This window comes from Camelus bactrianus, chromosome 18 (genome assembly GCF_048773025.1).
Source record: "Camelus bactrianus isolate YW-2024 breed Bactrian camel chromosome 18, ASM4877302v1, whole genome shotgun sequence".
Lineage (NCBI taxonomy): Eukaryota > Metazoa > Chordata > Mammalia > Artiodactyla > Camelidae > Camelus > Camelus bactrianus.
This window is the reverse complement of record NC_133556.1, coordinates 27,524,041-27,541,432: the sequence shown is the minus strand read 5'-3', so window position 1 is coordinate 27,541,432 and position 17,392 is coordinate 27,524,041. Positions and strand designations below refer to the sequence as shown.

The 17,392-nt window shown below is 62.2% G+C and overlaps 1 protein-coding gene across 4 annotated transcripts in view; it reads right to left on the bottom strand.

The window, feature by feature from the left end:
* The window catches only part of PKD1 (polycystin 1, transient receptor potential channel interacting), a 43,521-nt gene that overhangs the window by 11,371 nt on the left and 14,758 nt on the right, over positions 1 to 17,392 (bottom strand). For all 4 annotated transcript variants that reach the window (XM_074346527.1, XM_074346524.1, XM_074346525.1 and 1 more), the window contains exons 5-26: positions 16,695 to 17,366; positions 16,417 to 16,600; positions 15,097 to 15,317; positions 14,649 to 14,764; positions 14,082 to 14,208; positions 13,522 to 13,769; positions 12,230 to 12,985; positions 11,175 to 11,306; positions 10,791 to 10,966; positions 10,377 to 10,510; positions 6,119 to 9,738; positions 5,756 to 5,905; positions 4,530 to 4,673; positions 4,159 to 4,438; positions 3,873 to 4,086; positions 3,618 to 3,789; positions 3,102 to 3,254; positions 2,232 to 2,376; positions 1,253 to 1,873; positions 798 to 954; positions 386 to 638; positions 102 to 297 (exon numbers count right to left, since the gene is read on the bottom strand). In XM_074346527.1, coding sequence (XP_074202628.1) covers positions 102 to 297; positions 386 to 638; positions 798 to 954; positions 1,253 to 1,873; positions 2,232 to 2,376; positions 3,102 to 3,254; positions 3,618 to 3,789; positions 3,873 to 4,086; positions 4,159 to 4,438; positions 4,530 to 4,673; positions 5,756 to 5,905; positions 6,119 to 9,738; positions 10,377 to 10,510; positions 10,791 to 10,966; positions 11,175 to 11,306; positions 12,230 to 12,985; positions 13,522 to 13,769; positions 14,082 to 14,208; positions 14,649 to 14,764; positions 15,097 to 15,317; positions 16,417 to 16,600; positions 16,695 to 17,366 — 8,871 coding nt within the window. The remainder of the gene's footprint in view (positions 1 to 101; positions 298 to 385; positions 639 to 797; positions 955 to 1,252; positions 1,874 to 2,231; positions 2,377 to 3,101; positions 3,255 to 3,617; positions 3,790 to 3,872; positions 4,087 to 4,158; positions 4,439 to 4,529; positions 4,674 to 5,755; positions 5,906 to 6,118; positions 9,739 to 10,376; positions 10,511 to 10,790; positions 10,967 to 11,174; positions 11,307 to 12,229; positions 12,986 to 13,521; positions 13,770 to 14,081; positions 14,209 to 14,648; positions 14,765 to 15,096; positions 15,318 to 16,416; positions 16,601 to 16,694; positions 17,367 to 17,392) is intronic.

The window sequence follows — 17,392 nt, the reverse complement described above, 5'->3', positions numbered from 1 at the left end:
GTAATGCTGTGTGGACTACCAAGCCCCAACCTTACACAGCCGTGGGAAACCTGGTGCCCTCCATCTGTGAGAGTCCCTGTTAGGAAGGTGGCTCCCCTCACCTGAGCCCCGGCCCCAACCAGTCTTGACCAGGATCTCATACTTGAAGCGGCCCCCCTTCCCACAGAAAGGGATGACGCGGACCCGGCGGACGTCTAGCTGGTCCAGCTTACGCAGAATCCCAGCCATGACTGCGTAGGTTACCAGGCATACTATACATGTCAGCAGAACAATGTAATTCATGCCAGAGGCCGGCTCCTGGGGAGACAAAGTCATCAGGGAGGCCCAGGAGGCACAGGCCACCCCTCACCTGCTCAGGGCAGAGCCAGGGTTTCCCACCACTCACAGGGAAGATAAAGTGGACGTGGCTGGGGGGCACAAAGAGGCTGGCGCCAAAGGCGGTGAGGTGGCGGGTGAGGCAGACAGCCTGGCTGGGTGAGGTCTCCTCCAGGGGCAGCAGCCCTTCTGTCCGCCACGCCATCTCCTCCTCACTGAAGTACTGGCAGAGGGATGTATACAGACTCACAGACACCTCCAGTGCTGACCAACGGAAGTGGCTGGTCAGGTTCAGGTAGTAGCTCCTGCCCAGGTCTCCTGTCCTGGAAGAGGGGAGGGGTGTTACGGCCAGACCTGGCCAGGTCTGCCCCCACGGTGAGGCCACCGGCCTGGACACATAGGGATCTGATCACATCCACCCCCTTAGAGACCAGCCCCACCAGGTCCTCTAGGGATGCCCCCCAGGGCAGGGACGCACTCACCCGGGGGCAATGAAGAGGGTGTAGGGCCTGTGGTCGTCCCCGGCCAGGGCCTCTGGGCTGATCCTCCTGCTGGCTGAGCAGTTGTGCTCATTGGGATGGGGCACTGAGTGCAGGTAGACGGCCAGGAAGGGCTCGGGCTCCTCGGGCAGGTAGAGCTCTGTGAGGGGCACGTGCAGAGTTGGACCCCCCAACCCTGGGCAGCTCACACAGCCCGGGAGAAACCTGAGAGCCTTCCGAGCCTCACCCTGCACAGGCTGGGGGGCTGGGAGAGCCTCCCTGGTTCCCCCACTGCCTTCCAGCCAGGCCCCCAGGACCCTGTTAAGGAGGAGACTGACTTTCCCCAAGTCCCAGAAGAAATGTTGTTCACCCAGGCCATCCCTCACCACCCCCACACAGGCAGGGCCAGGGGTAGGGGGAGGAGGTGGCCCACTGAGTGCCCCGCCCACAACACCCACCGTTGAGCACCGTGTAGGTGAGCTGCAGGTGCAGCCCGGCCTCCGGGTTGCTGTTCTCAGGGGTGACCACAACGCTGACCGAGGCCTGGGGCTGGATGACGGCAGAGCCGGCAGGGAGGCGGTGGCCGTGGGCAGCCTGGTCTGAGTTGTTGGGCACCTTTACTGTGATGGCACGCTCTGAGGCTAGCTGCCTGATAGGGATCTGGGCACCAGCCTGTGTCTGGAAGGCCATGGACGCCACCTTGGTGGAGACGGTGTAGTTGCTGATGTAGCCAAAGGGAAAGGGATTGGAGTCGACAAGGAAGATGAGCTGCACCACATCACTGAGGTTGGACAGGGCCCCACTGAAGGCCGTGGGGATGGAAAAGTGGCAGCCAGGGCCCGAGGCGTTGCCCTGACACAGCAGGCTCAGCGGGTCCGAGCGCTTGCCCTGCGCCACAATCTCCTCACCCGCCAGGGTCAGGGGCTCCTCGTTGAGCACACGGGAGCGCATGAGGATGCACATGAGGGCTGACGAGAGGTGGTAGGCCCTGGATGCCACCATCAGTGATGGCAGCTCAGCCCCCAGCTCTGATGGCTGCGGGCCCTGTATGTCTGAGCTGGCCAGGTGGATGAGGTCGCCTGTGGATGTGGAGAGATTGAGGGGAGAGATGGGGGGAAGAGATCGGGGTGGGGGAAGAGATCGGGGTGGGGGAAGAGATCGGGGTGGGGGAAGAGATCGGGTTAGGGGGAGAGGTCGGGGGGCAGTTGGAGAGAAGAGGGAAAGGCTGAGGGGAGAGGTCCAGTGGGAGAGATCAGGGGTGGGGAAGAGGTGGGAGGAGGGGTTGGGAGGAAAAGATCTGCAGGGAGAGGTGGGAGGGAGGTCGGGGAGGGGAAGAGAAGGGAGGGAGAGGTCTGGGAGAGGTTGGGGGAAGGTCTGAGGGAAAGAGGCAGGGGGAGACGGGAAGCGGGGAATCTGGGGAGCACTATTCGTCCACACCTGTGATGTTGAGGATGCTGTCGGCAATGGCAGTGGGCGTCCCGGTGCCCGCGGCAGTCTCCGCCTGAAGGATGCGCATCATGCCCTCCAGCTTATGCAACGTCTTCTTCAGGCACGAGCGGCACAGCAGCCCCCTGCTGGACACCTGCAGAGCGCCCAGCGCCACGTCCAGCCCCTCCCCAGCCAGCTGCCCAGGGCTGGGCAGGGGGCCACTCAGGGGCAGTTCTGCCTGCATCTGCCCCTCGACCCAGCTCGGCTCCACCACACTTACCATGATTCTGGGGCAGCCTCTGTAACAGTGGCCTTCCCCCTCCGCTGGGCCTCCCTAAACCACCCTTCAAGTTGCAGTTAGAGAAACCGCACCAAATGTGGCTCTACCCTGCTTGGAGGCCATCCGTGGCTCTTCCCCACATGTGGGCAGAGTCTGAGGTAATGTGGCCCCACTGGCCAACCCCGGACATGCACACAGCCTCGGGAGCCATGTGGCAGACAGGGCAACCCCCACCCAGAAGGTTCTCCACTCCCTTCTCTTTCACTGAGGCCTTGGCAGCAATCCCCTGCCACCCTGGACACAGTGCCCGCCATCAAGACCAAGCCCAGCCCAGTGCCTGAGTCCCTGGTGAGGGTGGCGGGTGGCCTCTCAGGGCTGGATAGGCCCGAGGGGGAAGGCACAGAATGGCCCCTTCATATCAGCCTTCCCTACACCCAGGCTGCTCCTTGTGCCCGGGATCCCTGCAGGCTCGTGGCTCAAGCTGGGAGGGCTGAGGACAAGCTCGTGGCCAGGAGACTCGGCTGTAAAGGAGCTCTGGGAGCAACAGGGTGGGTTGGCCCAGGGCTGCCACGGGGCCTGGGGCCTGGGGCCTGTCCTACCGTGCACTGGGCCAGCGCAGCTGCGACCTGCTGAATGTCATCCACGGTGTTGACCCGCAGGGAGACCAGTGTCTCTGTGATATTCTTGCGTATCTGGGCACGCAGCTGCTGCTTGAGGTCCGGCTCTGCCACCATGGCCAGAGTATGTTCGTACTGTGGGCATAAGGAGCTGTCAGCGGGAGACAGGCAGCCCCACCAGCAGCACAGGTAGCCACAGGGCAGGCATTCTCAGCTGCTGCATCACACCAGCAGCAACTCGAGCCTTGTTTGGAGGGCAAAAGGGGGCTTTCCCAGGACCCCCTGCAGGGGCTAGGGGCACAGGAGAGGAGAGGCGGGGAGAGCCCAGTGCTGGGGAGGGCCCAGAGGGGAGGGCCCTGAGAGTCGGTGCCGCTGAGAGCAGGAGTAGTTTCAAGGAGCCAAGAGACAAGTCCTTTCCAAGGACCTGGTCAGGAGTGCTGGTCTGGGCCCCTGACACTGAGGGCAGGCTCCAGGAGGGGCTCCTCAGCCCGCACTGACCTCGTTGAGCACGGTGATGAGGGCCAGTGAGTACTCGATGACGTGCTGGGGGTCGGCCTGTCTCAGCAGCCCAGGCAGCATGCTCTCTGTGAGGCTGTACAGCCAGAGTGTGAGGTCCCGGGGGCTGTCGGCAGGGTCTCTGGGGGGCTCTGGCAGAGTGATGGCCAGAGAGCTATGGGCAGAGGCCATGTGTGAATAGGTGGCAGTCCCTTCTCCCAGCCCCAGCCAGGCCCTGCTCCCACCGGCCAGGCTTACTTGTTGAGTGCAACCACAGCTGCACCCAGCTGGTCCTGCACAACCACAGCCAGGCCTACCACAAAGCGAGGCGCAAAGCCAGGCGGCAGCACAGCCCCGTAGGTGGAGAGGCTGCCCTTGTAGACACAGAACTCTTCGCAGTGGCCTTGGCGACAACGCCGCAGCAGCAGGGCATACACCAGGGGAGCACCTGCGTCTTCCGCGTCCTGCCAACCTGTGGGCCCCCAGAGCGTCACCAGGGTCTCCATGTGTCCCCATATCACCGGCGCCCTGCAGCCATACTCACCTACACACTCAAAGTGCACCTTGGTGGTGAGAGCATGCACGGCCTCGAGGGGGAAGAGGCGGCAGGAGCCCCCCAGTGGAGGGCGGTTGGCGGAGAGGCTGATGGAGGCGCAGCCCTGCTCCTCGCCGGAGTGGCCCAGCACCGTGAGCGTGAACGTGTAGCCCTCACCATCCCGGAGCACGCCGCGCCGCACCACTAGCCGCATGCCCGCGCTGCCCGTGGATGTGGTCGTTTCATCCAGCACCAGCGTCTCGTTGCTAAAGGTGCGTGCCGCCCAGCGCTGAGGGGGCACATGGACCACAGGTGCTCAGGGGTGGGTCCTCCCCAGGCCCCCCACCTTTGGTCCCCCAACCTGGGCCCCGCCCGCTCACCCCTCGCGTGGAGCCCCCGCTGCAGCTGTCACAGCGACCCTCCAGGTACACGTAGGAGCTGCGGCTCACAGCATAGACGGCCTGCGCCTTGCAGGACACGCACTCCAAGGACACAATGGGCACCCGACCACTCCGGATCAGCACCTGAGGATCAGGTGGGATTAAAGGGAAGCCATGCCCACCACGGCCAGGACCCCCACACAGGGATTCTGCTCCTGAGGCCGACCATTGAGTCTGCTAGTGCAGTGGGGAGGCAGTGGGACCCATGGAAGAGTGGGGTCTCTGCTCTCCACATATGCTGCTTCCACAACTGCGAAAGCTCCTCGAAGGCCCGGCCAACTCCTAAACCAGCCCGCAGCCCAGGTTCCCAAGGACCATGCGCTCAACCTTCACCCAGTATATTTGTGTGGTTTTATGTCTCCCATTCTTGGGGGGAGGGTCATTTAAAGGAGCAGAGACCACAAAGGGCTCATTTTCTGCAGCATCCAGGGCCCAGCTTGGGCCTGGTACACAGGAGGCACCCAACAGGTGCTCACCTATGCCTGGAGAGATGAATGACCATGGCTCTGGGAACACGGACACTGTGCTCTACACAGCTCTGTCCGAGGTTACTGCTGCTCTGCACTGGGGTAGGGCTCATGTCAGGCAGCCCCCGACGGCTCCTCTGAGCAGGACCCTCCCTGGGTAAGCCAGCTGGGAGACGCCTGGTGCTTGGGACAGACACCCCATTCCGAGCACCAGCAGGGCCTGGCACACCCGCTCCCATCACAGCAGCAGGAGTGGTGCCATGGGGTCAAGTGCACGAGGTCCTGAACTGCCAGGCCAGTCAGGGGAGGGAGTGAGAGTGTACACCCACACAGGGTTCAGAGAAAGGACACCGTGCTCTGGGGAGGGGACTTGTCTCCTCACTGTCAGCCTTCAGTGTTGTGCGGACAGGGTATTTCTCACAAACCGCTAGAACCTGTACTGTGCTTCTTGGCTCGAGTGCAGCTGTGGTCCTTTCAGAAGCAATGCCAGAGAAGCATCTTGTTAAGTAGACTTTGTGTCAAAAGTAGTAATAATTTAAAGTGAGTAACACCTGGAAGCACTAAAACATAGAAAACCTTAAAAATGGGTACTCATTGCCATATGTAGGCAGGGGCCCTGTGCACTCAGAACTCTGGGGCAGCGCCCCTACCCCAGAAGGCCTGAGGCTCTGCCAAGGGCTTGGCTGGGGCAGCACCCACCGTCTGGTTGGTGGCCTCCTCCTTCCGGCCGGCTTTCCACACAGTCAGGTTGAAGGTGTATTCCACGCCAGCCTGCAGGCGCTCCCGCGGGATGGTGACCACGCTGCTCCCACGGGGCCCGAAGTTCAGTACACACCCGCCAGTTTCACTCTGCAGCCCATAATGGGGGTGGGGGGTGAGACTCTAGCCCAGCCTCCCAGTGGAGCCTGGCCCAGGGGAAAGCTGGGAAGACCCTCCCCCTTGCTGGGATCAAGCCGACCACTAAGACGTCAAGCAGACCCAAGAGACTGCCAAGCTCATTCACACAAATGACTGGAAGGCGGACCAGGAGGGCAGCCAGCCTTGGCCCACCATGTGACTGACCTGTGTCGAGGCCACGCAGGCCCAGTGGAAGCTGAGCGGCGTCTGGTCACCATCCTCCAGGTTGGGGTCATAGGACTTACTGCCATTCAGCACCAGGTCTTGAGTGTCTGACCACACTCGGTAGGAGCCACCCTCAACAATGGGCACCAGGCGCTCAGGGGCCATGGTCACGTTGGCCTGGATGCTCCGTGCAAGGGGTGTGTCCCCAAATGACACCATAAACACGAAACAGTAGTGGCCCACGGGAAGTGCCAGCCGTGGTACCACCAGCTGAGGCCGGCTCACGTCCACACCAGGCAGAGTCACATGGGTCATGCGCCCAGATCGCTGGCAGCTAGTGGCACGGTACACCTCCCAGCGGTACTCAGTCTGGTAGGTGACACAGTTACGCAGGTCGACATGGGCTTCCAGGTAGTTGCGCTGGGAACGTCGCATCAGCACCTGCGGGGGCAGGGCCACGTCCACCTCGGGCTCCCTGCAGGCCAACACGTGGACAGTGACTGTGGCCTGTGCCACGAAGAAGCTCACCAGGTTGGAGGCATTCACCTCTACTTGGTAGTCCCCAGGCTGCAGGTAGGAGTGGGCAGCCCAAGGTACCTCTGTGTCCTCAACCAGGGTCCCGTCGCCGAAATCCCAGCGGTAGGCCACGCGCCGGGGGCTGGGGCTGGTGGCAGCCTCGAAGCGGGCCGAGCGGTTGGTGAAGCAGCGGCTGCTGCGCAGCACCACATGCTGGATGACATCCTGGATCTCAACCATGAGTGTGCGGTTTACGCCGCCCAGCTCGTTGAAAGCTCGCACGTGAATCTCCAGCAGCCCTGCAGCCACTGGGGTGTAGGTGACATCACGGCCCGACAGGATGACCAGTGAGTCCCCTTGGACCTTCTGTAAGGAGAAGTACCACGCATAGGCAACGCGGGTCCCCCGCTGCACCCGGGCCGTGAAGTTCCTCTCAGCGCCCGTGGCGATGGCCAGCTCACAGCAGTCGGGCACCTGGAGCCCAGCCACGGCCTCTAGCACCGAGATGCGCACCTGCGCCTGCGCCCGGCTCACGTGGTTCTTGGCCTGGACACTCACTGTGTATTCCCCGACGTGGGGGAAACTTCGGGAGAAGTGGGGCCCAGGAAGTGCCTCGAGGCCAGCCACGCCCACCTGCAGGTGGAAGCTGACAGCCGAGCCGGTGGCCAGCAGGATCTGAAAGTGGATCAGCTGCCCAGGCTCTACCACCTTACTGCTGGCCCACAGCACCAGGCCCGTGACTGGCTCCTCCACCGTGAGGTTGTGTGTGGCTATGATCCAACTGACCGTGTTGGAGGCATTGAGCTGAATGGAGAAGGTGCCAGCGTCAGGGAAGATCATGGTGACGTGCTGGCCATGCCTGTCGCCACCCGGCATGGCCCAGCACCAGTTCACATCGGTGCCCAAGGCCAGCTGCCCTGAGAAGGGCACGGTGGAGCCGGTTACCACAAAGCTGCAGTCCAGTTCACCGGCCCTGATGCTAAGGCCACTCACAGGAACCTGCACGGCCACTTCAATGGTGGCATTGGCTGAGCCCAGCTGGTTCTTGGCCATGACTGTGACCAGGTGCAGACCGGGGCTGGGAAAGGCAAGGGTGGTGGATGGCTCTGGGGTCTCCCAGCTCAGCCCTTCCCCCAGAGACCAGGTGTAAGTGACACCACTGCCACCAGCCAGCTCAGCACGGAGGGCGACACTTGTGTTGACAGCAGCTGGGTTTGGGGAGGCAGCTGCAGCCAGCCACCCAACAGGTTCCACAAAGTCCACAGTGCGGTTGGCCAAGGCACTGCCCAGCATATTGGTGGCCCGCAGCTGGATGTGGTAGGTGCCAGCCTCAAGCACAGTGAGTGAGAAGGCTTTGCCGCTGCCAGTGAGGGTTGGGCCACCATCCGCCTGGGCAGTCCAGCTGTAGGAGATGTTGGTGCCATCCCAGACCGCAGCCTGCAGCTGCAGCGTGCGGTTGGTGGGGAAGCAGCAGCTATTGCCGCCACCCACCACCTGCAGCCCCTCGATGTGCTGCAGGACATAGATGAAGATGCTGTCCTGGGCAGTGCCCACCTCGTTCTCAGCCGTGACAATGATGTTGAAGGTGCCAATGGAGCGAAAGGTGTAGGAGATGGTGGGGCCCCCGGGGATGGGTGTACAGCGGTCACAGAGGACCCAGGAGTAGTGCACGTTGCTGCCTGCCTCCAGCACAGTGCTGAAGCTCACGCTGCTGTTCAGGGGCACCACTGTGCGGCTGGCATTGACACTGAGCCCCCGCACGCGCTGCTGTACCGTGACATTCAGCCAGGCCTCCCCCCGGCTCACCTCATTCCAACCGGCCACCCTGACAGTGAAGTAGCCCGTGCAGTTGTAGGCGTGGGTGACTGTGGGGCCCTTGAGCTGCCCGCCGTCCCCCAGCTCCCAAAGGTAGGTGGCGGGGTGTCCGCGGCCCTCAGCAGAGAACAGGTAGGGCTGCTGCAGCTCCAGCACATGGGAGCCGTTGACCCTGATGCCTGCGAGCTCCACGGGCTCCTGCACCTCCACGAGCGCCGAGTCATTGGCGGCCGAGATGTTATTAGACACAGTGACTGTCACCAGGTAGGAACCCGAGTCCCGGTACATAAATGTGGCCTCAGGGCCCCCAACACGGGTGGCAGCATCCTTAGTGCCGAAGTCCCAGGTGTACCGGTAGGGGAATGGGGGCCAGGCACGGGCCACCAGCCCAGCCTCATCCCCGAGCTGCACGAACTGCCTCTCGGGCCACAGGGTGACGTTGCCCACCTCGGGCTCCACACAGACACTGCTGAAGTAATGCGCCTTGTTCACGTGGCTTGATAGGACCAGCGCCAGGGGGAATGTGCCACTGCGCGTGAAGTTGTGAGTCACTGTCGGGTCCCCCTGGACGGTCGTGTTGGATGAGCCGTCCCCAAAGGTCCAGTCAAAGACGTAGTGAGCAGGGTCCCCAGTGACATGGGCCATGAGCTGGGCGTGGGGCTGGGTGGGGATGCAGAATGCAGGGTCGATCCACAGCACCTCCAGGACAAAGACCTGCACAGGCAGGCTCTGGGCCAGGCGGCCGGCGGGGCTGGACGCACCCACGGTCACCGTGCAGTTCTGAGCCCGCAGGTACACGTGCTCCACCACGGCCTCAGGGCCCGTGAGCACTGTGCCATCCCCCATGTCGAAAGTCCATGTGACGTTGTCGCCCGAATCCAGGGTCGCATTGACCACAACAGGTGCACCCTGCTCCACAGCTGGGCTCAGGTTCACAGTCAAGCCACGGAGCTCCTCAAAGACGCGGACACTGACACCTGCCACTGTGCTGCTGACAGTGTTGTTGACCTCCAGGCGAATGTGGTACATGCCTCTCGAGGCATACGTGTGGTTGACCTCTGGCTGGGGCTGTGTCACAGCTGGGGAACCGTCCCCGAAGTCCCATGTATACAGGACGCCCTCAGGGGAGGGCAGTGGGTGTGGGAAGAAGGTAACAGGCTGGCCAGCCACCAGGACATGACTACCCATGGCCACGGCCAAGGCAGGCAGGGTGGCACGCACACTCACAAGCACCTTCTGCGTCAGGTTCTCGAAGGCATTAGACACAAGCAGGGTCAGGTTGTATTCACCTGGGGGACAGGCCCAGAGTGGGGATGGGGCCGGAGCCACCGTCACCGCTGCCACCACCACCTACTCAGCAGAATCCCCACCTAACCCCGTGTTGTGGGCAGGGGCCTCCTGAGTGGGCAGAGCAGGGCCCCAGCCAAAATGTGAACAGAGAATGCCCTTGGACGCTGCCCAGGTGGTCCTCGCAACAGGTGCACACAGGGTGCCATCAGCAGGGCAAGACGCAGGGCTGAGGCAGAACAAGATGAAGAGCGACCACCTCCAGGTGCGAACGCACTTGGGGTAACAGGACAAGCACAGGCACAGGGCTGAGATTATGGGGGCACCAGTTTACTCCGCATCTGTGTGTGTGTGGCTTCTAGAGTTCTAAAAATGACTACAAAGAACCTCCCCTTCTCTCACAAAAAGGCTCAGGGGAGGAGACAGGAAGGTCCAGTTTCTGGCCAGCAGACTTGAATCATGGGTCTCAGAGGCCCTATCCACCCCTGGATACCCACTCTTCACCCTAGTAAGGGCCCTGACCATCAGCCCAGGCTGGACTGGGGGGAGGCAGGACAGAGGGGCTGTCCCCCAGGGAAAGGCTGACCCCAGGGCAGAGCTTGCCCAAGCTAGACGCTGGCAGGGTAGGCCTGCCCCTCACCTGGGACGGTGTAGGTGTGTGTTGCATTGTGCTCCACCAGCACCTGGGCCACTGTAGGGTCTGGGACCTGGAAGGACTCGTTGTATGGAGGCTTGAACTGGCCAATCACCTGCTCCCCATCCCCGAAGGTCCACCTGCCAGGGCAGAGAGCAGATGGTGAGCAGGCTGGGGGATGGGTGGGAGGGGCTGGCCACTCCCATGGGAGTGGGAGGTGCACAGTGGCTTGGCCACGGCTGCTGTCACTTCCCTTACACTTCCTTTCAGGGCACCACCCAGCATCCCCTGGCCCCTTCCCAAGGTCTGAGGCACCTAACGCTCCTGACAGATGAGGAGGTGGAGGCTGGGGGAGAACCTGGTGCCAGCCTCACCCAGGCTCAGTCAGCCCCTGCTCCCCACCGGGCCCAACACACTCACAGGAAGGCCACCTCCACAGCCGAGTCCACCAGCACGTGGGCCGCCAGTGCCAGCGTGCCATTGGGGGGCAGCACAAGTGGCAGCACAGATACCCGCAGGCCCCGCATCCTGTGCATCCGCTCCACAGTGACGTTGTAGTTCACAGTGACATTGCTCACATGGTTAGAGGCTGTCAGCTGTGGAAACAGGTGGTGGTGAGCAGGCCGCCAGCATCCCACAAGGCAGCATGGACAGCACCCCACCCTGCACTCACCCATTGCCACCACAGGGTCCTCGAGAGCAAAGCAGAACAGAAGGCACAGGTGAGCAGTGGACACCCTAGCCCGCCCTGCCCCTGTGCCCTTGCCCCCTGCGCCCCTGCCCTGCACCTGTGCCCCCGCCCACCGAGAGCTTGAAGATGGCGGCGCTCTGGTAGATGACATTGAAGACCACGTTGTGAAAGGTCAGGGACTGCTTGTCATCAATGGTCCAGCGGAAGACCACGTCTGAGCCAGCCTCCACCACGGGGCTGTACCTCTGTGGGAAGGGCAGTGTCAGCTGGTCTTGACCCTGGCCCCAGCCCAGGAACTTTGGAGGATCAACTCTGCCCTCAGCCCATGTCCACCTGCCTGGACACAGCTCTTTGTGGGGCTTCCAGGACAGGACCTCAAGACATCCTACAGCAGGGAGAGGGGGAGGGCAGACAGTGGGTGGGCAAGGAGCCCCAGGGCCCCTCCTGGCCAGAGGGGCCACACGGAATGGGGCTGAGCTTGGTCTTGGTTATACCTTGACCTCTCTGTACCAGTTTCCCCATCTGTCAAGCAGTCCTAGTGCCAGTGACAAAAAGCCCACCCATCTCAGTCTCTGTACCTCTCCCCTAGGCTCCTGCTTGGGCCCCTTAGCTGGACAGCACAGTGTTATCTGGGAAGGCATGTTCATCTCAATGGGCCCCATGATTCTTGATGTTTACCTGCATCACCTGATAGAACAGGTGTGACCACAGGAAGCCACGGGACACAAATTGTACAATGGCCCCTGTGCAAAGGCTGCATAACTGGTGGCTGCCTTGTGCAGGTGGGCACCCAAAGTGGCACCAACAGTGGCCAGATGGCATCAGACCCTCCCCTCAAAAAGTGCTCACCGGCCACATGGGGATATAGCAGGGGCTCTGAAAACATACCCGGGATCAGTGAGGTCAGAGCTGGATGAGAAGCTCAATGATTTGTTCAGAAAATGTGAGAGCAGAAGGAAGCATTTTCAGAGCAACTGTTTTAGAGGTGACTTTCCAGTAACATACGAATTAATGAACAGCCTGAGAAGCCACCTGACAGGACTTTCCCAGAAACTGACACGGAGCCCACTGTCCCTGGCGACCAAGCGCTTTCTTCACTGGGGAGGGGCTGCCCTCTGCAAAAGCAACTTGTCTCAGTAGGGGTTGGGTCGACCCCCCAGCCACTCACCACCAAGACACCCTGCAGCACGCGGGCCTCAGGGCTGGGCATGGCGCGGAGGCCACGGATGGGCTCCTCAGCCTTCACCTGCAGGCTGAGGTCGGCTCGGCCAGCACCGTTCTCCACCACAATGTCCACCTCATGTTCACCCTCACTGAGCCTGGGCAACTCCAGCACCGAGAATAGGGTGGCGTTGGCCTCGTGGGTACAGCCAGGCACCAGGGCAGCCACCGTGGTAGGGCAAGTGGCCTCAAAGGGTGCGCTGACATTGCCCCCTGGCCAGCGTACTGTAGCCGTGGCATTGGCACCGGAGTCCACCTGGAGCACCATGAGCGAGCCATTGGTGGGCACGAAGATGCGGCTGTCGTCGGGGGTCGGGTAGATGACCCGAAGCCCAGCCACTGGGGAAAGCACATCAAAGCTGCAGGACAGGTTCTGCCTGGACACGTGGTTGCCCACTGTGGCCCTGACCTCATAGTGCCCGGGCTGCTGCAGCCCTGGGTTGGGGCTCAGGCCTAGCAGAGGGGTGAGCTGCTCTGTGGCAGCAAGCAGCCGCAGGGCACAAGCAGGGCCAGTCGGGGCCACCTCTAGCTGGGCAGGCAGGTGGGCCAGCCAGGCTGAGACGTTGGTGAAGAAGTATGGGACCTCGGGGCCAGGGTGGCCGAGTGCCGGGGGGCAGTGCAGGAAGGTGCCTGGTCCAGCATCATGCTGCAAGCTGATGAGGTCACCAGGGAGCAGGGGGCTGTCTTGGCCATGGAAGGTGACCTACAGGAGAGGGAGGTGGGGCCATGTCAGGTCCTCACAGTGGGCCACCACTGATAGGGGCCTATAGGGGAACACTGGCCTGGGGTTCCAGTAGGCAAGCAAGATCCCCCTGGGGGTAATCCAGAGTCACCCCCCTACAGGGGTCTTAACACTCGTCAGTCACTCATACGCCACCAGGCTTTGCAGGAACCCCCTTGACACTCAAGGCAGGGACAGATGGAACACACATGGCAAAGTATGTAAGCAGAGTTGGGGCTTCTCTGGACAGGGACACTTGTGGCCAAGACTTCAGTGATGGGAAGGAGCAAACCACACCCAGAAAGGGGGAGAGTCCTCATTAAAAGGCAAGTGCAAAGGCCCAAGGGGCAGGAGCGTCCTATGTCAGGAGATGAAGGCAGCCACTGCCACATGGGAGGGGGACAAGGGACCTGGTGGGCTGTGCGGAAGAATTTGCATTTTGTCTGTGTTTAATGAGGAGACCTGGATCTCAGGCAGCTAAAGGAAAGGCAGAAAGCACCCAGGCCAGTGACACACACCGAGTACTGGGTGGGGGGACCTGCAGGCACGGAGAAGAGGAACTCTTTCCACAGTGCATAGGAGACATCAGGGAGCCCCAGCCCTGATGTGGACCCATTGACACAGGCCTGGAGGTGGCAGGGGGCATCCAGTGGCAGACAGATGTTGGATCTGGGGCACTGGTGTCCTTCCGGTGTACATGAGGGGGCTGGCTCAGTCCTGTTCTCCAGGGACCTACTCTGGGGATCACTGATGTTTTCTGGGGCCCCTACAAGGAAAGGAAGTGAGGTCAGGCATCCCACTAGGACACAAGGTTTTGCCAGGCAGTACCCCTAGCCCCCACCATCACTCCTCTAACCCTCCTGACACCAGGTCAGCTGACTGACCTTGGTGAGTCCTTCACCCAGGCAGGCCCACCCAATCTGTCCTTGGGATCCCCAAGATAAGGTGGCTTCTCTGTGGACCCCACTCTATCCACCTTGAGGCTGGAGACCAGTCCAGTGGGTGAGGGGTAAGCAGATACAACACTGCCGAGAGTCGTGTGAGTCCCCCAATTCCCACTGCCAGGATGGAGTCCCACCTGCTCCTTCCACGGGCCGGTACACCTGCAGCCGCAGCTGGGCGGGCTGGCTGAGATCCTGGGTCCCAAACTCAGCAGAAGTGAGGAAGGCTTCACGGCTCAGGCTCAGGCCAGGGAACACCATCACCTAGCGGGGCAGGGGGGCCGCTCAGCTCCACAGACCCTGGCCCTCAGCCTGGCCCTACCCCGAGGCCCAAACACGCACCAGGTCAGAGGGGAGAAGCCACCAGATGGGCCTTCAAGAGGCCCCCCATGAGCCTTGTTTCACACAGTGGGAAACAATGTCACTCGGGAGAAAAAATCAGTTCAAAACCATCTGTGAGTAATAGGAACCCCACCTTCATTTTCAGAAAGTCCCCAAGCACCAAGACAAAAGGCTCAGGAGTGTTCAGGGTTCTCCCAGACACCAGGACAGGGGCCTTCTACTCTCTGCACTGTGCTGGGGTTTCTAAACTCTCTACTGGATACAGGACCATAACAAGGCTTCTGGTTTCTCAAAGACAGACAGCAGTCAGGGTGAGGCACAGTCTCTAGACTGCATCCTGGAGGGCCAGGGGGCCAGCCTACCTCGACGGGCTCCCGGGGGGCTGAGAGGGCCTCCTGCTGTGCCAGGGGGCTCAGGGGCCCCTGCAGGTCCCCCCTGAGTGCTCCCACGAGGAAGTTCTCTGCATCCCGCACGGGGCCTGGAGTGCAAGTGTGCAATGAGGTGCTGGTCCCCAGCGGAAGAATAGAGTGTTGGGGGACCAGGGTGGGGCCAGACCTGGGACTGAGCCACCTGGCAACAGCCCCTGGCTCCCTTCACCTGTTTCATCTGGTCCAGGACAGAAGGCACTCAGCAAACACCTAACCAACACTGAACAGCTAAGGAATGAACCTGTGGTGCCAGGTGGCAGCTGTCCTGGCCGGGACTGGGGGGCTCCCATTGTGGCCAGGAGACCCCGTGTGCTTTAAGGGGGAAGGGGCGTCTTGAGCCAGCGCAGCAGGTGCTCCCCAGCCCCCAGGGGCCCCAGCGAACCTCCAGGCTGCAGCTCACAGACATAGCTGTGCGGCACCGAGCACAGGTCCGTGTTGCACTGCCCAGCAGGCCCAAGCCTCACACAGCGCTCAGCCGTGGCGGGGTGTGGCTCCCCCGGCAGCCAGTTCTGGCAGCTTTCCAGGCTGAAGGCCTCGCCCTGCGGTGCTGGGCCCACCTCGGCTCCCTCCACAGCAGAGAAGCCGATCCACACGTCCAGGCTCCTGCAGGCAGACAGTGGGAAGGGCAGGCACTCAGGGGCTCCCCGGAGACAAGCATCTCCCATCTTCCCTCTTTCTGAGGGCACCCCCTCAAAGCAGTTGATCAGGTGGGCCCATCTGTCTCTACCTTCCAAATGGGGAAACTGAGGCTCAGAGATATGATGTGGCAAGCAGGGCCCACAGCAGTGCCTACCCAACCACCCATCCCAAAGGGCCAGGGGCCCAGCTGAGATCCCCACAGGGCTCCATCGCCATCTGGACAAGGGCCCTGCAGATCTGACCCATGTGCTGAGGGGAGGCTCCAGGTGCAGTATTTGGGGACCAAGACATCCACATATCAGCCCCCACAGCTCTTTCAAGGCAAAGACCCTCCTGGAGGCAAGGTTTGTAGATACAAGGACAGGGATATACACATGGACAGAGACAGGCAGAGAGACAGAGGGACAGGGACAGGCACAGGAAGGGGAGTGAAGTGCTGTGGCCAGAGCTGGGCCCTGTTAACCACGTGACCCTGGGCAGGGGCTCTGACCGCTCGGGCCTTGGTTTCCCGCTCCGGACACTGAGGACGTTCAGGGTGATGCACAGTCTCTTCAGCCCATTCCCAAGAAGGGACCCCAGGAGAGAAGGGGGTTCAGCCTCCACCCCTCCTGCCACCAGCCATGGCAGGTGCTGAGGGCCAAGCTGAGACCCGGTGGGGCTACCCACGGTGACTATACTACCAAGCATGCTTCCTCACAGGCCTGGGCAGTGAGTGTGTTTAAGAGGCCCTGTGTGTGGGCAGCGTGTGGCAGCACTGAGCACCCAGCAGGGGGTAGTGTGAGGAGCAGAAAGCAGGGAAGCCTCCTCAGTCACACCAGAATCTTGCCTGCCCCTGCCAAGAGGGGCCTGGCATGGGACAGATGGGAGACAGGGTCTAGGGTGCACCTCCCACAGCTGGCACATCCTCCACCTCTGTGTCCACATCTGTGTCAGGAGAGCCAACAGGCCAGCTGGCTGGCCCCTCCAGATGCCCCGATCTGCTCAGGCTCCATCCCCATCCCGCATTCTAGGGACCCCTCTACCTCCCAGCCTCTCTGAGGACCAGAAGCACTTGGACAGGCACCTGGTGACACGGGAGACCAGGAAGTGCTGGACAGCAGGACTGTCCACCATGGCCAGGGCAGCCCCAGCCCAGGCCCGGCACCGCTCCTGCGCCTGCAGCCAGGCTGCCTTCTCTGCCACCAGGCGGTAGCAGTGACCATTACCAGGGAAGATCTCAGTGTCCGAGGGGCAGAGCGGATGCACCACTGGCGGGGAGGAGCAGAGGGCAGAAAGACATTAACATGTGCCCCACGGAGGCTGCCCCTCCCTGACTTGGGCCCACTGGCGGGGTGGCTCCACCTTGGGCTGGCTCCTCTCCCAGGGCTACGATGCTGTAGGCAGCCTGGAGGCTGGAGCCGCCTCGGTTTCGGACCCCGAGCTGCAGGGTCTCGTCACTGCGCACCGAGGCCAGACAGATGAGCTCCAGGGCTGCGGGAGCGGCCTCCACCTGTACCTCTGCCCCCAACCGAGCAGAGCCATCCCCCAGGGCCAGCACAGCTGTCACGTGATAGTGCCCAGGCAGCATGTAGCAGTGAGTAGCCTCCTGGCCAGCAACATCCACCTCAGGGGAGCCATCGCCAAAGTCCCAGTGGGTGGAGCTAACAGGCAGTGGGGCAGACACATGGAAGGCTGCTGGCTGACCAGAGGCCAGGGGTCCTCGGGGCCCCACCAGGGCAGCCCCTGGGGAGGCAGGGAAGATGTTCTGGAGAAGGGTGGGGCCCCCACAGATGGGGGTGGGGGGCAGCAGGGGGCTGGAGCAGAAGGGCAGGCAGGCAGAAGAGACATTGGGGGGCTGGGCCGCCCCGCACAGGCACCGGCCCTGCTCGGAGAGGGCTGCGAGGTCCTGGCCAGCCACGAAGCAGAAGGCGCTGCAGGCCTCAGTTGCCAGCGGGCCCTCATGGGCAGCTGAGAAGGCCAGCAGCACCACGGCGCCCGAGCTGTCGTCAGGGACACAGGCGATGTACTCCTCACCTAGAAGGGGAAGGCAGGTGGGTCCC